The sequence below is a fragment of the Polyodon spathula genome, chromosome 11 (genome assembly GCF_017654505.1).
Source record: "Polyodon spathula isolate WHYD16114869_AA chromosome 11, ASM1765450v1, whole genome shotgun sequence".
Lineage (NCBI taxonomy): Eukaryota > Metazoa > Chordata > Actinopteri > Acipenseriformes > Polyodontidae > Polyodon > Polyodon spathula.
Window position 1 is genome coordinate 3,539,539 of NC_054544.1, and position 19,964 is coordinate 3,559,502.

The 19,964-nt window shown below is 38.7% G+C and overlaps 1 protein-coding gene across 6 annotated transcripts in view; it reads right to left on the minus strand.

The window, feature by feature from the left end:
• Positions 1–19,964, minus strand: part of LOC121323144 (collagen alpha-3(VI) chain-like) — a 72,460-nt gene that overhangs the window by 8,212 nt on the left and 44,284 nt on the right. For 5 of the 6 annotated variants that reach the window (XM_041263963.1, XM_041263964.1, XM_041263962.1 and 2 more), the window contains 29 exons: positions 18,765–19,364; positions 17,213–17,812; positions 16,069–16,677; positions 15,302–15,901; positions 13,943–14,551; positions 12,751–13,100; positions 12,283–12,361; positions 11,500–11,645; positions 10,683–10,775; positions 10,293–10,346; positions 9,927–9,998; positions 9,442–9,468; positions 9,283–9,327; positions 8,418–8,471; positions 8,026–8,088; positions 7,720–7,785; positions 7,529–7,582; positions 6,274–6,309; positions 4,542–4,604; positions 3,858–3,920; positions 3,518–3,580; positions 2,982–3,044; positions 2,726–2,776; positions 2,311–2,346; positions 2,115–2,177; positions 1,793–1,855; positions 1,398–1,430; positions 879–915; positions 86–97 (listed from right to left, as the gene is read on the minus strand). In XM_041263963.1, coding sequence (XP_041119897.1) covers positions 86–97; positions 879–915; positions 1,398–1,430; positions 1,793–1,855; positions 2,115–2,177; positions 2,311–2,346; positions 2,726–2,776; positions 2,982–3,044; positions 3,518–3,580; positions 3,858–3,920; positions 4,542–4,604; positions 6,274–6,309; positions 7,529–7,582; positions 7,720–7,785; positions 8,026–8,088; positions 8,418–8,471; positions 9,283–9,327; positions 9,442–9,468; positions 9,927–9,998; positions 10,293–10,346; positions 10,683–10,775; positions 11,500–11,645; positions 12,283–12,361; positions 12,751–13,100; positions 13,943–14,551; positions 15,302–15,901; positions 16,069–16,677; positions 17,213–17,812; positions 18,765–19,364 — 4,704 coding nt within the window. The remainder of the gene's footprint in view (positions 1–85; positions 98–878; positions 916–1,397; positions 1,431–1,792; positions 1,856–2,114; positions 2,178–2,310; positions 2,347–2,725; positions 2,777–2,981; positions 3,045–3,517; positions 3,581–3,857; positions 3,921–4,541; positions 4,605–6,273; positions 6,310–7,528; positions 7,583–7,719; positions 7,786–8,025; positions 8,089–8,417; positions 8,472–9,282; positions 9,328–9,441; positions 9,469–9,926; positions 9,999–10,292; positions 10,347–10,682; positions 10,776–11,499; positions 11,646–12,282; positions 12,362–12,750; positions 13,101–13,942; positions 14,552–15,301; positions 15,902–16,068; positions 16,678–17,212; positions 17,813–18,764; positions 19,365–19,964) is intronic. The other variant, XM_041263965.1, reaches the window with a different exon arrangement.

Sequence of the window (19,964 nt, forward strand, 5' to 3'; positions counted from 1 at the left end):
CAGTTCGACTTAGGGTAGCACGCTTATATGGGTTTACTGCTCAATGCACAATATATCTGTTCAAACATAATTTGGAACAACTTACCATAGCAGCAAGCTGGGAAGAGGAAAACAAGGGGAAAGAACAGTTTTAGTCACTTGAAACATGCTAAAACATGTACTAGAGAATGCATGTATGGATGACAAAAGATAAGACCACTTCTAAACTGCAGAGATATCAACCAGCATGAACCTCTAAGAGCTCTTGAAGTAAGCATGGAACTCAGCAGTACCAGATAATCATCATAAGCAATCTCTTTGCTTGCTCCAGAATGTGACAGACAATGTTATCTGGCACAAGAATTAAATCCATATTTCTAGCAGCGGCCAATTGAATATGCTTTTAATAATTCCAAAATATGCCATTTGAAACTGAAAAAAAAAAGAATATTGGCAGCACAATCAACATTTATATCAATTTTTGAATGGGTTATAACCTTTTTTTCTTTTTTTAATTTGAATGCTTAAAACTGTGCCTTGTGAAAGATCAGAAGTGGTATAGTATTGCTCTTTTAAACAGTCTCCTTTTGTTTGTGTGATTAATTATATTACTTTACACTTTAATACTTTTTGATACTCGCTAATGATGTTAAAGAAAATAAACAAATCTGATACCTCTCTGGGAGCCATGAATTAGAGCTGTGAAAATATTCACAGAGAGATGGCAGGCCAATGAACTTGGAAACCGAAATCATAGTTTTTGTTAGTCTGAAGCAAATGCTCATGGACATGAGTATTGCCCAACTGGAATGATATATCAAGCAACTTTAAGACAATGGTAGTCTTGTGGTTGTTTACAAGCATTGGTTAGAAATTAATTATAATTAAAATATACTTACGGCAATTTTCTTTAATGTTCCTGACAAGGTCACATTGCTGAAACAGAATGACAATTACAAAATAAACCTTTAAATGTGTACAGGTATCCAAAAATAAAAAAGGAAGTTATTAGTGACTCTTTCTGGTGACTTATTGTTAATGTACAGTAGTGCATAACACAGTTTCAATGGTGTTTACAACATATTGTATTATAATGTATGTATACTAAAGACATATTGTACACTTGTATCATCTCTCTTTCCTACTTTCACCTGAAGAAGAGACATTTGAGGTCTTGAAAGCTTGTGAACAATTATTGTTTAGTTAGTCCAATAAAAGGTATCACATCTCCTTCTCTTTGTCTATTTTCATCCTACAGAAACAGGTAAACAACATGGACTATTATTCATATGTTATTTTTGTTTACAGCATACACCTACATGTATTCCACCTCTGTGCAGTTTTCAGTACTTTTTTTTTGTTTAAATACTGCAGAAGATGGGATGAATACTAACAGAAAATAAAGATCAATTCCATACCACAACACCTGGTCCTCTTGGTCCTTTCTGGCCCTGTAACCACAGAGATTTACAGGCACATTACAGTGGAACAATTCTTGCCATTTAAAAGTAATTATAACAATAATTACAATGCCTTAATTTCATGCTGCATGACTCTTCATTGCTACTGCCTGCTAATTTCTATACGTTATGCTTTAGAACTCATTTCTAGATGCATTTTGAATGATCTGTAACACATCCTTAATCTAAAACATTACTTGTGTTCTTGCTTTTTACATTTTTACCAATGTGCTGATTTCATCACTTGGAAAAATTGCTTTTTGCTTTTACAAAACATTACTTTTATTTTTTTTTAGAAACAGCAAATGACAGTCGGCAGATACATAGTTAAACAGCGTAACCTAAATCCTTACATATGGTCCTGGGAATCCACCCTCTCCTTTTTGTCCAGGATCGCCAGGGTTCCCTGCATTTCCCTGCAATGCAACAAGACAGCTGATTGCGAGTTAGGTTTATGCATGCCCAGTGCAGTACAGGTTTATGTTTGCTATTACAAACCATACCTTGCTGAGGGCCTCACAGCTTCTGGTTATTATCAGAACCATGTGAAGTAAGAGCTGACACCTGATCTGCATTAATATCAGGTCAGTGCTTACTTAAACTTCTGTATCAAATATACAATCCGACAGCTGCCTGGGGGCAGTGGCAGGGTTATCGATCAAACACAGCACTCACTCTTTGGCCCCGGTTGCCTTTCAGACCAGGTCCCCCTCTGGATCCAGAATCGCCAGCCTCTCCCTGTTGAAGACAGCTTCAAGTTAAACACTTGCAGCTTATCGTTTTGCACTGCAAATGCAATGTAATGCTGCAATTCAATATTGTATTGTGTGAACAGCACATAGATATAACATATTAAAAGTGTTATTTCTACCTTTGGACCTGGATATCCAGGGAATCCTGGGTCACCCTGGAATGAAATCAATTAAAAAATCATCAAATGATATAAAGAGGAACTTTTATTGTGCTTCTAGATGACACTCTATTTATATATGGAGATTGTATATTTTGTACATGAATATAAACACCATTCAGAATGTAGTTCCTAAAAACTGAGATCCTAAACAAGTTTGTTCTACCTTTCTAAGTTCTTCCTCCCTTAGTATAAGTCATATAGCAATGGTTGCGAGGTAAATTGTTAGCCATGGTATTATTACACTGTAACAACCACTTGAGAAATAATAACGCAAAACTAGTACTGTGTGTGATAGGGGTGAATAAAAAAGTGTTCTTGCAAATAGCAGGCAATTAAAAAATATATAATGAATGTTTATTTTTTATTTTTTTACTTTTTTTCCTACGAGACCGGGCCTTCCAAAACCATCTCGACCATCTTCACCCTGTTAGATACAAATTCTTTATTCATTTATATGAACACACAAGAAGGTTCTTCCTTTAGACTCACGTCAGCAGCATGTGAAAATACCAGGTCTTTGCAAATTAAGTTTGACTATGCTGCAAAACAAATGAAAAAAACAAAACAAAACAAAAAAAACAGTGAAATTATGAGCTGCACCAGACTGGAGTGCAGAAACTAATACTCACTGATTCTCCACGAGGACCCACAGGCCCGCTGGCTCCCTTGTCCCCTGGATCACCTGGTTCACCCTGCAGCAGACAACAAGATTAGAATCCAACCAAACCACCTTAGAATCACTCCATGTAAAAGATGGTATTCATTTTAACAAAGAGGGAGTGGCTCAGGGTGAAACTGTTGTGACTGACACTAATGTTCTCCTGACTCTGTTGCACAAAACAGATCTGTTAGCACAGAGATGCATAACAATTTCATTACATTTCCAGAACCATGGGCTCAATCCCAACATCTCCACTGAGAACGTTTCACTGTATCTGGTTGTTCTATAATAGACAGCAAAACAAACACCACTTGGAGGAGGTCATAAAACAGCTGCTTGTCAGCAGATTTACAACACTGACAGTGATGTATGCCACTGTGTGAAACAATGTTTACAAATGTGGGAAATGGCTTGCAAAGGCTCCTCGAATGGAGTCAGGTAGTCAGTGTGAATGCTGTTCATGCCACCGCTCTATTGCTCTGTTTTGGGAAGTCTGTATTCTACCTTTCTTCCAGCAGGGCCAGGCCTGCCACGGTCTCCAGACGGCCCCAAAGGTCCTCCTGGTCCCTGAGAAACAAAACAGAAACAAAACAAGTTAGAAGAAGTTAAAACAGTGACTTCTAGTGCGCAATAAAGCCATCAGCAACAGTTTGCCACAATAAGCCTGAATTCCACTGATTATCTGTATAATATGTACAGAAAGATAAAATACACAACACTAAGCAATAGTGGCTCACCTAATAAGTGATGGACTGCATGACCTCCCCTCGTTCGTAAATGTTCTTATGATCTGATACAATACATGCACAGCACATGAGAAATACACTGGATAGTAACTCCTTACCCTTGGTCCTGGGTTGCCACTCTCTCCTCTGATTCCAGGGACTCCAGTAGACCCTATTGGGCCCTAAATAGGAAAATAAAATATATCACTAAAATACAATGCAATACCCTGAAAATTGTATTTGATGCTGTTTACAAAGTGAAGAATTGTTTTAGTGGAGTGCAGGATGCGCCCTATAGCCTGGATGTCGCTGGTTCGAGTCCAGGCTATTCCACTGCTGACCGTGGACAGGAGCTCCCAGGGTGCAGTGCACTATTGGCTGAGTGCCACCTGGGGGCTTAGGTCGGCCAGGGTGTCCTCGGCTCACAGCATTCCAGCGACCACTGTGGTCTAGCCGGGTGCCTGTGGGCTTGCCTGTAAGCTGCCCAGAGCTGCGCTGCCTTCTGACGCTGTAGCTCTGAGGTGGCTGCATGGTGGGCCTGCAGTTTGTAAAAGAAGCGGTCGGCTAGAGGACAGCGTGTGCTCATCTTCGCCGCTCCCGAGTCAGCGCGGGGGTGGTAGTGGTGAGCTGAGCCTAAAAATAACTGGCTATTCCAAATTGGGGAGAAAATTATAAGAACAATTGGCGACTACTAAATTTATAAAAAAAAAAAGAAAAGATAATTAACCCATAACAACATCCTTCTTTACGCTCATTGCATATCCATATCACGGGGGAAATTGGAATTGTTTAGACAGACGTACCTGTGAACCTCTTGTTCCTTGGTCTCCTGCGGAACCCCGGGGTCCTGGGGTACCTTTGGTGCCCTAAAAATCAAGAGACGAGTGAGACCTCGTGCAGTTCTGTGTGTGCATTTGTTGGGCCTTTGAGTCCATTGAAAACCAATGGACAGAGGAGGAAGCAATTTTGCTTCCCTTGGCATTTATCAATATTTTAGCAGCAGTAAGGATCTCTTAAACGGACGGCTTTAAAGATAAACAGAGAGAATAGCACTGGACAGATACCTCTGAACTTTAGCTGCCTTATAGTGTAGTGTATGTTTCCCCCAGTTCAGGATCAGGGCAACTATATTATTATTTTCCACAAATTCAACATAAAATTGTTGGGCACCTTGCAAGTACATACACATACAGGACTCTATAACCCATGTAATGTATCTCTTACCTTGCAAGTACATACACATACAGGACTCTATAACCCATGTAATGTATCTCTTACCTTGCAAGTACATACACATACAGGACTCTATAACCCATGTAATGTATCTCTTACCTTGCAAGTACATACACATACAGGACTCTATAACCCATGTAATGTATCTCTTACCTTGCAAGTACATACACATACAGGACTCTATAACCCATGTAATGTATCTCTTACCTTGCAAGTACATACACATACAGGACTCTATAACCCATGTAATGTATCTCTTACCTTGCAAGTACATACACATACAGGACTCTATAACCCATGTAATGTATCTCTTACCTTGCAAGTACATACACATACAGGACTCTATAACCCATGTAATGTATCTCTTACCTTGCAAGTACATACACATACAGGACTCTATAACCCATGTAATGTATCTCTTACCTTGCAAGTACATACACATGCAGGACTCTATAACCCATGTAATGTATCTCTTACCTTGCAATTACATACACATACAGGACTCTATAACCCATGTAATGTATCTCTTACCTTGCAAGTACATACACATACAGGACTCTATAACCCATGTAATGTATCTCTTACCTTGCAAGTACATACACATACAGGACTCTATAACCCATGTAATGTATCTCTTACCTTGCAAGTACATACACATACAGGACTCTATAACCCATGTAATGTATCTCTTACCTTGCAAGTACATACACATACAGGACTCTATAACCCATGTAATGTATCTCTTACCTTGCAAGTACATACACATACAGGACTCTATAACCCATGTAATGTATCTCTTACCTTGCAAGTACATACACATACAGGACTCTATAACCCATGTAATGTATCTCTTACCTTGCAAGTACATACACATACAGGACTCTATAACCCATGTAATGTATCTCTTACCTTGCAAGTACATACACATACAGGACTCTATAACCCATGTAATGTATCTCTTACCTTGCAAGTACATACACATACAGGACTCTATAACCCATGTAATGTATCTCTTACCTTGCAAGTACATACACATGCAGGACTCTATAACCCATGTAATGTATCTCTTACCTTGCAATTACATACACATACAGGACTCTATAACCCATGTAATGTATCTCTTACCTTGCAAGTACATACACATGCAGGACTCTATAACCCATGTAATGTATCTCTTACCTTGCAAGTACATACACATACAGGACTCTATAACCCATGTAATGTATCTCTTACCTTGCAAGTACATACACATACAGGACTCTATAACCCATGTAATCTTTCTCTTGCTACTTCAGTGCTTACTTGTGGTCCAGGAGGTCCTCTTCTTCCGAAGGATCCCTGCATAACACAAAACAACAGCATTTAGCAATGCACTCACATTTCATCTTTGTATTTAACTCTATTTCACTTACCTGTGTATTAAACTGGTTTTAAACACCTCAGAGCCATCAAGCAGGTTACACTGCTCAGGTCATCTTGGTCAATTTGTACTGCTTATTCTGAAAACTTTTTTTTTTATTGAATTTATAGTAAACTTAAAATATCTTTTCAAGTTCTATGAGGGTTCTAATAACCCAATGAAGCCATCTCAAATTATTAAAACTACTGGAAGCACCTCAAATACTTTACATGTTGTTTTTTTTCTCCTATTGTCTGTACTACTGTACTATAGAAAACAAAAAAAACTAAAACAGATGCTTGAGATTAGCGAAGACTGAAAACTTTTTATAGTCATGAGCGCGACCTTCCAGTACTTCAAGGGAATGTTTGATTAGATGCCATTGGGAATAATAAATGAGATGGGTTTTCAAACTTGATCAACCTGAATGTGCGTATTTTGGTTTCCTAATTCTCTTTATAATTGCAGGTCATTATGACCTGCAGCCCAGTGGAAATTGGTCCAGGTCCAGGATATAGTACAGAGCTGCTGGTATCTACCCAAGCTTTCAGCATGCTAGCACCAACATACTATTGTGAGCCTTGCCTTTTAAAAATCATACTCTACAATGGAACGAATAGTAGAAATGGCATGCTTCCAATATTCTTGGAAGCCACATGTATATAACAATAGGCTGAATGGGGTTTAGCATACACTGCTGTGCAAAAGTCTTAGACACATTCAGGAGTTACTATATATATATATATATATATATATATATATATATATATATATATATATATATATATATATAGATATAGAGTTTATGAGCATCAACAATTTCCTCCACTAGTGTTTTCCACTATTATAACAACTTTGACTTTTATTAATACCGCTTCGTTTGGTGAGAAGAAACCAAGCTTGTCAATTACCAATCTTTAATTCATATTGATCAGAATCTTCAAAAACTTGTGATCACCACAACTCAAAGTAATCTATACATATGAAGTGCTGTAGATTTTCTATGGTAGTATTAAAGCAGGTTTATTCTGTGGTAGTATAACCCCCCCAAAATGTGCAAAATGTCTAAGACTTTTGTAAAGCAGTGCATAGTCAGACTCAGAACATAATATACAAAACACACAGAGCTGTGTGGTACAGGTGAACAGGTAAACTTACCTTCTTTCCTGCTACTCCAGGTGTTCCCTTACCACCATCCTCACCAGGATCTCCCTAAAAAACAGTAAAGTCGTAGTTTATTCTCGTTTATACTTTATTCTTTTATAAACATTTTAAATGAATCAAAGATGCATGTGTGATTACATGGTGCTTAAGTGTCCGAGTAGGATATCAAGATAGTTAGACATTACCATTGGTCCCATATCTCCTTTCTCTCCCCTCGGTCCTCTCTGAGTGTTGTCTATTCCAGAATAACCCTAAAAAACAAAGCCAATAGATGATTATGCCTGTAAGCCTGGGCACACTATTTTTTTCCAAGCAATTCAATGTCTGGTTCTGGTATGGTGAGTGCTACAGTACGTACTTCCTGAACATGCTGTTTCAGGCCTCTTTGAACATTCCACACACACACACTGTATACAACCCCTTTAGAAATGGTTTTGCTGGTTTTAACAAGATGACAAATGGTTTTAACAGTTTTTATTGAATGCACTTACAGGGTCACCTCGCAGACCTGTGTCCCCTCTGTCTCCTCTTTCTCCCTTGATGCCCTTTGGACCCTATAAAACAACAAACACATTTCACTTTTTAAGTCCCTATCTGAAAGGTCAAAATGGTGCAGCACAACTTTTATTGGAGCCAAAGCCACCTGGTTCTCTTTTGCTGCACCTTTTAAATACACCAGGCTGTAAAATGGTTGGTGGTCCCTATAAAGGTGTATCGCTTTATTGAATAAAGAAAAGTTTGCTAAAGTCCATGAATTAAGGATACGCTGTTCTATAATGCAGTGCCAAAAAAAAAGGATTTATCAAGTGTACATTTCCAATATTTACAGCAAACGAAGACGTGGTTAGGTAGTGAGGCTAATCATTAGAAATATATTGCTCACCTGTCTTCCAGGGCTTCCTCTATCTCCCGGAGGACCTACCACCCCTCGGGTCCCCTGAAACAAAAGGGAATTACTCATCACTGAGAGAATTTGTAATTAGTCACAAAACTACTTTCCTTGGGTTATACTCAAACATGCAGAATTGTGCCCCAGTTGAACTATCTGGGCTTATGTCTGTGACACTGATGTATTTTGGAATGAAGAAGTCTGTCACTGTATTCATCTTTCTCATTTTTAAACCTATACAGACCTTACTGCCTTTGAATGCTGTGTGATTTGGGTCATTTAGCCTCCTTGTGCCTTATGCTACGTCAGTGTAAATAATTACATGCAACGGCTTTCTAGGCTACCGCTGTAACATCTTGTTTACAGGCGTGACAGGTTGACAGAAGCAGCTCAGAAGTACAGAGAAAAATGACTGTAGACACATTCCAGAGCACAGTAATAGAATATGAATGGCACATGTAAATATATACCCATCAGTTTCAACAAGGAAAAATAAAAGAGTAGAGTAGATTAAATGTGCTTAGTGGAGTTCTGAAGCAATTCCACCTTTTTTTTCTATATTATTACAAGAAACTGTCACCACCTCCCAAAAAAATAAAAAATAAAATAACAAAATCACAACTAAGTTTTATTTTAGAGGCAAATGGAGTTGAGGAAGAGTCCCTTTTTTTGAAATTAAAAAAAAAAAAAAGCTACAATATATATTTTTGACTATAATACACACACCACATTACACATGTATGTGTGTGTGTGTGTGTGTGTGTGTTAGGATAGGATTAATGATGACAGTAATATGAAACAGTAATCAGGTGGATATGTAAAATGGTAGACGACTCATAACAACAGAGTGAAACATTACCTCTTCTCCATCTATTCCATCTAACCCAATTTCTCCAATTTCACCCTGAAATAAAACAAAACAATTACAAACATATACAGACATGCGTATTCAAATGAAAAGAAAATAATACTTTAAAAAAAAAATAAACTAGTTATTATGATGGGAATTTGCACTGACCTTCTCTCCTGAGTATCCTCGAGAACCCTACAATCCGGATAAAAAAACACGTTAATACAGATAAAGTCAGTTCAGAACAGATACCTTGTTTTTTATTTATTTATTCCAATTGGCATAAAACTGCTTACGTAATTGTCTACTTCATGTAATACATTGCATATATGAAATATACTCCAGGTATATATATATATATATAATATATTATATTGTTTAGTTCTATAATATATAAAGCTCAGATTATAAATCAGGTCATATCAAATCAGTTGGACTGCAAATTGCTACGGCAAACCAGCTATGAAGTCATTAGGTGTTGGTTTATATGCCGTTCTGGTGATACTCAGACTTATTGAGACAAATCAAAAAGAAAAAAAAGTCATACTGAAGGCAGCATCAATACTGTTATGTGTAACTGTTCAGTCCGTTCAGTGTATTTATATGAATACACATGAAGGTTATACAGAGAAATGAGGTCATGGTCATCTTACCTTAACGCCTCTCTGTCCTGGGCACCCTTGGAACCCTTGGGTTCCATTCACACCTGGAGGACCCCTCTCGCCCTGTCACACAAGAGGAAGTACATTGAAATAAATATCTCAATCTGCTCATCATGTTTACCAGTAATCAATTAATTGACTTTGTTCTTTATCAAAAAGTATAATTATATATTTTAAAAATTATATAATTTACTAAAAAAGAAACTAAAACAAGTCCATTATCATGAAATAAAACGCTGACACAACACATCCAGAGTGCTAAAATGCCACATTCTGTGGGAAATAAGCTTCACTGGATCTAAGCTGACAAAACAAGCAGCTGGTTCCATTGTTGCATTGCTTCTTGGTCCTACTTACTGGTCCTCCTTCATCACCTGGGTGACCTGCATATCCTATTCCTCCTGGCAAACCCTGTGATCCAAAAACAAAAACAGAGGAAGAAGTTAGGTTTCATCATATGTGTATTGGTAAAGCAAAACTCAGCAAAACATGTCTAATGATACTCAACAAAAACAACTACCAAGTAAATTACTGTAAAAGGCATTAAAACACTACCAGGCTCATTAACATTGTTTCTACTAATGCAATAAAACGCTTTTTAAAGGCTCTCGGCTTCTAAAGATCAGTCTAACAAGTGTATTGACATTGAACAACCAGAGCACATCTAGTGTAATATTATGGGCATGAAATTTAAACAAAAAAAAGTTAAAATAGAACAAATGGCGAGCGTTATATTTTATTTGCTACCTTTATTCCAGGGATTCCTGGTGGGCCTCTGTCCCCTCTTTGACCGGTGCACTTACATGGCACTCCGCAGCATTCACGTTCAGCAACGTTATCCTTTCCGGAATAGGGGTAAATAAATAATAAAGTCAATGTGGATTAACTGTGCTTCACTGTGCCTTATTGTGTGTCTGCTATGCTTTTAACAAGGTGTGCAGCGCTAGGCTTTCATAAGGGTGTACTTGAATTACCCAACTGTGGATCATCATAAGTGCAGAGGAGTTTATAGTTATATTCCAACATCAAATATCATGTATAATTTCAAACGAGGTAGGCTTGGACCTGACAGGACATCTCAAAGAGGAACCCTAAAACCATGTGGGGGGGGGGGGGGGGTAAAATCTCTAGGATGTGAGGGAAATAAAAGCAAGAAAAAAGCTATGGGAACCTCAGTTAAATGAGGACACTGTAATACAATATACAAGCTATGTGGCTAAAGGAGTGATATCGAAGCAACAATCTTTTTTTTATTTTTTGATGTTTTTTACATTAATGCAGCATTGCTCTTTATTGTATGTAATCACTTCCTGTGCAGTACGGCAGTCTAACGGGCGAGCTCCTTTCAGAAGTGATTCAGACCATGAAGCTATGAAGCCACCAAACTGACCTTAATTAAAGTAAAAACAAACAACTAACAAAAAAGCAAACAACGAAAATAACTTTCCCACAGATGCTTTTGCTAACAAAAGGAAATAAAATCCTTAAGAATAATCTAACATGTTTATAAACTTTAGTGAACTTCAAACGCAATCAGTTCTGGAAACAGACAGCGGTAACTCACCAGTTCCTCTGACAGTTCATAGTCTAAATCCAGCAGGTTTATCCGGAGAGGTTTGGAGTATCTGAATCCACGACCAAACTCCAGCAGTACTGCGTTTTCAAAATCAGACGCCCGCTCCAGGCCGACCAGGATGAAGGCACTCACATCTTTTAAAATAAGCACAGACACACAACCTGTGATTTGACGTGCAATGGCCCACAATGACTCCCTCTTGTCTCTTTATTAGTCTCTTACAACTAATTCCATCTGCATTTCCATCTGCCATATGGATATGCACTGTCTTGATAATAGTTCCTCTAAGGCCCAGTGCAGTGCTCTCCTTTATATCAACTCAGAATGCCATATGTCACTGGGAGTCATTTGACTATAGAGCTTTCATATATTACTTCCTCCATCAGAGCGACTGGGCCAGACAGAATTCTCTCAGTCCACATGGCAAAAGTTTTTCAGAGTTCCAGTTCTAACCGTATGAATATTATTCTGCTGCAGGGAATGGTTCCAAACCACCTTCGGATCAATCCCAGTAGCGGGTAGAAACAAGCCATAAGAAACCGAACAAAAGGCCTGTGTGTATCTGCAAGGAATACACTGGGCCCAAGCAATAAAATGATTTAAAATATGTAAAACTGCTAAATCAACTTCACATTTTGGCACCTCTGCAACAGGCCAGTAAACATCAACATTGTTTCCTTTTTTGTGTGCATCCTTTACACTCATGTTTACTGCTTGCTTATCAGTTTACATACTTGGCTAAACAAAGAGCAAAATGAGAAGGCCAGTCACCTGCTGAACGAAGCGCTTCCACACGTGCTTTCACTGCAGCAAACCCATCCTCCAGACCATCAGTGAAGTGGATTACCACCTAACAAAAAAGGTGAAAATAATTAAGCCTTTGTTTGAAACTGGCCAATATTTAATTACTAAATTCTGGCTAAAGGATATGCTTCCTTCCAGACTCGTTGATGAATGAGCCAAACTGGGGAGCACCACTATAATTGAATGAGGCCCATTTAGTAAGCTTGTCCTGTTCCTAGTACAGTAGGTGATTGATCTCAGAACTTTGTTAAGTTGGGTCTTAAACGATCCAGGTGATTTTGCCTCAATAGGTTTAGAGTGCACAGTTAGAGTGTTATATGTTTAAAATGATTCTTATACAGTTCTTTATTGTCAAAACATCCTGCATTAGTAATATCTAATATGGAAAGGATAATGCATTTTATACATCAAGTTTTTCAAGCAAGGACAGCTTACCTTGACAGCTCCCGGTGTGCCGCTGGCTACGAACTTGTCCCTGTATGCATCCACTGTCTTTGTAGACAGAATGTACGGTCCTCGAGTGCGCAGTGCTCTGAACTGCTCGTACAGCTCTTGCTTGTATTTGGAGAAGTCGAAACCAACCTGCTGCCCATCTGAAGTTAGTGCCAGAAGACCAACCCTCACAGAGGGGACCTGGGAGCCGGAGCAGCTGGTCACCCTCATCTGTGAAATTCTCTGGAAGATTGCCTCCATCTTGGACTCAAGTCCTCTCTGGACTGTAAAAACATTCTGCCCGGCACCCACATTGGAGACATCAAATCCCACCAAGACCTCAAGTTTACAATCTGTTAAAAACAAAATCATTTGAATATTTAGATGGAGGAATGGATTTGTGGTTGCTAAAATCAATACCTACTGTCAATGATCATAAGGCAGAAACCCTTGCCCTTCCACTACATGGTAAAAAGCTGAATATTACTAAAAATCAGGCAATTGACAGTAATACCTGCAGTAACCTTATGGGTTTATAGCTACCTCTTATGCAGCTCCATTTGCTATTTAGGGCATATACTGTATGTAAAAAATGAAGCCTGAGAATGGTATTGTCCCAGTCAGTACAATGAGGCATTGCTTCCTCCGCCTTTACCCAGGTATGGCTGAGTTTAATCGTCTAGACGAGGTGTAGCTGGAGGGTGTTTTCATTGATGCTCAGCTATATCTTAGATACACCTCATACAGTTTTGTATCTCATACCCAGCAGGACCATGGAAATACATCTTCAAAAGGCATGTGCTAATGAGAAACCTTAACATTACAAACACCTTCCTCTTACTAGGTGAGGAAACCTCACTAATAAGACCACTGACAGCTGTGTAAAGGCCAAAAATAAAAACAGCCAACTTCATCCATCTTCATTTGTTTGCACATATTCAATCAATCCCACAATCCAAAAATGACCTTTTACTGCCACACAACTTTCTCAGTCGCTATACCTGATAAAATTTAACTATACCTTGCACAGACCATCCAGCTCAACGATACCTGGGAAAAGGCAGTGGAGATGAGGCATAAGAGGTGATTAAATTATCTCTTTTGTGATGCCATGTACAGGGGGAATAATGTCACACTACAAAACACAATTTAAGTTTGTTTTTGTATGTCTGTATTACAAATATCCAGATTTTACCTTTTGTAATCTCTGGAGCTCCAGTGCAGATTTGTATCCCCTTCATTTCATCAGAAAGTATCACCATGAGCTGTTCATTCAGCTCTGAGATCCCCTGGGCTGTTGAGGCCCTAAAGACTGTTGTTTTTTCACTTGCCAGCTTGTTAATTTCACTGAGGGTATCTCCAACTCCCACTGCGTATATCCGCACACCAGTTCCTCTAAGGGCCAGTGCTGCCGCACCCCCATCATCTTGGGATTTCCCCCCTGTCACAATCAAAGCAATTTGCGGGATGCCCTCATGCGCCCTGCTCCCTGCAGCCTTCACGAAATGCCTGTCCTGAATGTGCTTGATGGCAGCCCCTGTGTTGATCCCCCGCCCGCCCCCTCTGTAGTTCGTTCTCTCTATTGCTGCTATGATATCATCTTTGGATGTGTAAGTGTTAAAGAAAAACTCATCGGTTACGTCCTTGGTGTACTGTGCCAAGGCAACCTGTATGGAGTCCTTTACGTCAAAGATGTCAACCAAGCCAACAATGAATTGCATTATATGATCAAAGTCGGCCTTGTTGAAATTATTGGAGCCGTCCACTAAAAACACAATATCTGCAACTTTTGGCTTCAGATCACCTACAGGGGTGGGAAAAAGAGTAAAATTGTTTTAGTATGACATTTCAGAGAATTTAGAAAGAAAGAAAATCTATACTGCAAGTTGTTTTAGTATAAAGCTTTATCCAAGAGCAACCAAGCAGCCCCACAGCAGATGGTGGACTCACTATAATGAACACTTCCATTGGTCGCTTCTCAACATCGTCAAAGGTGGAACACCTTCCACGTAGGTTTTAACCTAATTTTTTTCCCTCACTTCCTTATTATTGTTCAGTTGAACTTTCAATTCGTAATGCATTATCACCTCTGAAAGCACAACGCTATAAAAGCATGTAGCCCCCCTGTCCCTGTTGGTCTGCTCCGCTCTCTTTGCTGGACAGGGAAAGTTAATTTCCAGCATTGGGAAATATATGCATGCCAACATGGAGGAAAGGACTGCTCATTATGTACTTTCAATGAGATTTCAAAGTAAAGAAAACATATTTGGACAATATATATGTGTGTGTGTGTGTGTGTGTGTGTGTGTGTGTGTGTATACATACATATATATATATATATATATACACACACACGACTAATTATTTTATAAAGAGGTCTTAAAAAGTTCATTGAAGCACTTCAGGGTACAAATTTGTAAGTTAATTACTACACCTGTATAGCTGAAAGGAACAATACACCTTATACTGTATGTTTCCTGTATTAAATACGCCATGTCAAGGCATGCAAGCACCCAGATTGTCTTAAATTATTTCCTTTGCCATAACTTCTTACCATATTCAGCAACAGTAGGCTCAGTAGGTGTTGGTAGCGTTGTTCCACTCAGTCTTGCAATGAACTTGTCCTGAATTCCAGGAAGGTTTGGGAAGTCGCTTATTTGAAAAACATCTTCACTGGATGTGGCAATTTCAGCCAGTTGTCTTCCATCTGCATTCTTGGCACCAATTCCTATACAGTTGACATTTGTTCTTCTTAACAGATTGCCATACTTGCTCACGTCAGTTTGGGATCTCCCTCCAGTGAGTACCACTAAGTGCTGTGAGGCATCCAGTCTGGCTCCGTTTGCTGAAGTCAGTTCCTTTCTCACAACATAGTCTATTGCCTCAGCCAGATTGACAACGGAGCCACCCATATGGCGAAGTCTTCTCACTGCATTTATCACAGCTCTCTTGTTAGAGTGGGTGTTCAGAGAAAATTCTGTTTTCTGGGTACGGCTATACTGCACCACAGCAACTTTTACCTGATCAGGACCAATATCAAGCTGCTGGAGGACCTGGATCATGAAGTCTCGAATATGCGCTATGCCATCCCCGCCAACACTATCAGATCCATCGATAAGGAAAATTATGTCCTTTTTTCCAAGATTAGAAATAACTGTTCAAATGAAAAGAGAGAGGGAGATTTTCCTTTCAAGGAGTAATTCCATATTTTCATCGACACATGCTGCTTAACCACCCACAACTGCATGTTTAGGAATTACCTCTAGAGCAGATGAGACTCAATAAAAATACACAGTACATTTACAACTTCATTTCACTTACCATCAGTTGTAACCGAAGGGATCTTCTGTCTGATATCAGTGGCACTTAACGTCTTTACAGGTGTCAGCAGCTGCTGATCAATGTCAGTCAGATCACGGAACTCTTTTATAGTGTAAGAGTATTCAGGAGAGAGAGATATCAGCTTTAACTCCTCTTCATCAGCATTCTTCGCTCCGATAGTAAAAGGTGCCACATTGTTCTTCTTTAACTTTTCTGCAGGATAGAAAACATCATCTGCAGACTTTCCCCCGGTGAGGAGAATCAGGAACTGAGGGACGCCTTCTTCTATCCTACTGCCTGCAAACCTCTGGAAGATGTTTCTGGAAACAAACTCTAGCGCCTCGCCGGTGTTCAACTTGTTCCCACCTTTGTTTCTGATTCTCTGGACTGCACTGAGAACCTCTTCTTTGGTGGAGTGTTCGTTGAGTAGGAACTCCACCTTGGCATCATCACTGTATTGCACCACAGAGATTCTCACTTTGTCCAAACCAACATCCAACTGATTTACCACTCTGGTAATCAGGTCGACGATGCTACCTAAATCATTTCTCACTGCGTATGTGCCATCAATTAAAAACACAACGTCCCTCTTGTCACTGTCTTGGAAAGCTGTAATGCAATAACAATCATTATGTGAGGTTGTAAATAAAATAGGATAACTAATTATTATCTACACACACACACACATACACACATAAAAAATGACTGACCATAGAGTGACATAACATCCTGTATAAAGTATTTGTATTTTGTTAAACTTCATCTATATATCCACTCAGGCAAAATACTTCCATGTCAGACAATATATATCATATGCAAAATATTCTCCTTTACGCTTCAAAGTTTCCAGAAGATTTACTTCTGCTTGGTCAGTCACATCACTCTCATTGTATAATATTGTATACTATATTCCTATATTTAAATTAACCCAGGGCATGCTATTGTTATGGGTTCTATCATGACAGCTGACTGTGATGCAGGATCAAATTCTACTCAGAAAGCAAATATAGGATAGCTAAGTATAACTGTGATACCTGGCAGAGTTAAGAACACAATAAAAGATAAACAACAGTACACGATTTCCAAATAAACTACATTTTTGAAGTTTACTTTCTGCCTGGATCCCAAATTCATTCTTCCTTACCTATGAATGTAGGTGGTTCTGCTTGTCTCTGCCGTGAAGCTCTTGTAACAGAGGACATAAATTCTTGCTCAATACTTTGAAGGTCACGGAAGTCACGGGCAGAGAAAGCATAACTAGGATCATATGCAATTGTTTGCAACTCTATGGTGTCTGCATTTCTTGTTCCGATACCAAAAGGCACAACCCCAAGCCCTTTTAGAGCAGTTGCTGAAGCCGAAACATCATCTCTGGAACGTCCACCAGTCAGCAGAATTAAAAACTGGTGAGCACCCTCAAGAATTCTGCTACCAGAAGGAGCAGTAAAGACGTTGTCCATAACAAACTGGAGAGCTGCTCCAGTGTTAAGCGGTCTTCCACCTTTATGTCTCAGGCCTCTGATGGTATTTAGGACATCATCCTTGGTTGAATATGTATTCAGGTAGAAAGTTGCAGCTGCATCATTACTGTACTGCACCACAGCAACTCGATCTTTATTTTCCTCCACATCCATATTCTCCACTACTCTTCGAACAAAATCACGGATTGCTGGGAATCCATTCCTAGTATCATCAGAACCATCAAGTAGAAAGACAACATCCCTTTGAGCGCCAACTTTGTCAACTATGAAGTATAATAAACACAGGTGTTAACATAAGAAGAAAAAAGTTAACGCAGAGTTAGGATAAATGCTATATGTGACGTTAGCTAATGCAGTTAAGCTGACAACAATGAAATGCAAATACATATTGTTTAAAGGTTTTTTTTTCAGTCATAATACAAATAAGTTCTTTTAATTCTCAAACAAGAGAGGCAGTATTATACCAGAATGGTAAATAAAAGGATGAAGCAAAATATTCACTTGACTTATACATATTTTACACAAATTCTTTACCTCATGTGTTTGTATTAATAACTAAAAGTTACATCATACTTATATACGCACTGGCACAGTGCATATCATACTCAAGAAAAAAAATTAAAAAAACTACCTTTAAAATTTTGATTTGTAAGCCAACAGCTATGCATTTAAAAAATACTTCACCAGCCTATGCCCAAGCATAAAATACTGATAATAAGAGGCCATATTTAAACTGCCAAAAGAAAGATGCAAAGACAGCAGATTCACTATAATCTGGAAAAGAAGACAAGATCAACTGAGGTGGATCTTGTCTGTTCATTGGGAACTGAATATAAAATGCCACACTAGTCACAAAGGAAAGTAGAAAACAATCTGAAAAGATGGCTCTGGGAGTGCAGCTATGATAGCGGAATGTAAGCTCTAACATTCCACATTGTTTCCTGACTGGAAGACAATGCAAAGAAACAAAGTGCAGGAGAAAAGCTTGTTCTAAATAATCAAGTCCCAATGAGAGCAGAAATGTTTTCATGTTGAAAAAATATTGGAAGTTGCTTTGTCATATCACCACAGTGTGAATTATGTGTCATTCACGCTTCACTTTAATGTAAATATGCACCAGATACCAGAAACCCTTATCAAACAGGTACTTGCATAAATGCTAATGGCACAAAGCATTGAAATTCCTGTTTTCAATTTCGATAGCCATTTCCTTACCTATGACTGTTGGTGTCTCTGTTGTTCTCTCTCTAGTAACTCTTGTAAGAGAGGAGAGAACTTCCTGCTGGATGTTTGGAAGATCAGAGAAGTCAGAAACAGAAAGAGCAAAAGCAGGGTCGTATGAAATTCTTTGCAGCTCCCTGATATCTGCAGTTCTTGTTCCGATACCAAAAGGCACAACCCCAAGCCCTTTTAGAGCAGTTGCTGAAGCCCCAACGTCATCTCTGGAACGTCCACCAGTCAGCAGAATTAAGACCTGTGGAACATCTTCAAGATGTCTGCTACCAGAAGAAGCAGTAAAGACGTTGTCCATAACAAACTGGAGAGCTGCTCCAGTGTTGAGGGGTCTTCCACCTTTATGTCTCAGGCCTCTGATGGTATTAAGGACATCCTCCTTGGTTGAATATGTATTCAGGTAGAATGTTGCTGCTGCATCATTACTGTACTGCACCACAGCAACTCGATCTTTATTTTGCTCCACATCCATATTCTCCACTACTACTCGAACAAAATCACGGATTGCTGGGAATCCATTCCTAGTATCATCAGAACCATCAAGTAGAAACACAACATCCCTTTGAGCACCTTCTTTGTCAACTATGAAGTATAATAAACACAGGTGTTAACATAAGAAGAAAAAAGTCCATGTGGAGTTAGGATAAATACTATATGTGAAGTTAGCTACTACAAATGTGTTCTTTTAATTCAGAAGCAAGAGAGACAGTACTATACCAGAATGGTAAAAAAAGAGATAAAGTAAAATATTCACTTGCCTTGTACTTTGTCGGATAAATCTTTACCACATATTTGTATTAATAACTAAAATTAAATATTTCTTATATACGTACTGGCACACTATATCTCATACTGAAGAAGAAAAAAAACAAATACAAAAAAAATGCATTTAATATTTACATTTGTAAGCCAACAGCCCTGTATTTAAGAAATACTTCACCAGTCTACACCCATGCATAAACTACTGATAATAAGAAGCCCTATTTAAACTGACAAAAGAGAAGATACCAAGACAGCAGATTTAGAACAGTCTGGAAAAGAAGACAAGATCAACTGAGGTGGATCTTGTCTGTTCATTGGGAACTGAATATAAAATGCCACACTAGTCACAAAGGAAAGTAGAAAACAATCTGAAAAGATGGCTCTGGGAGTGCAACTATGATAGCGGAATGTAAGCTCTAA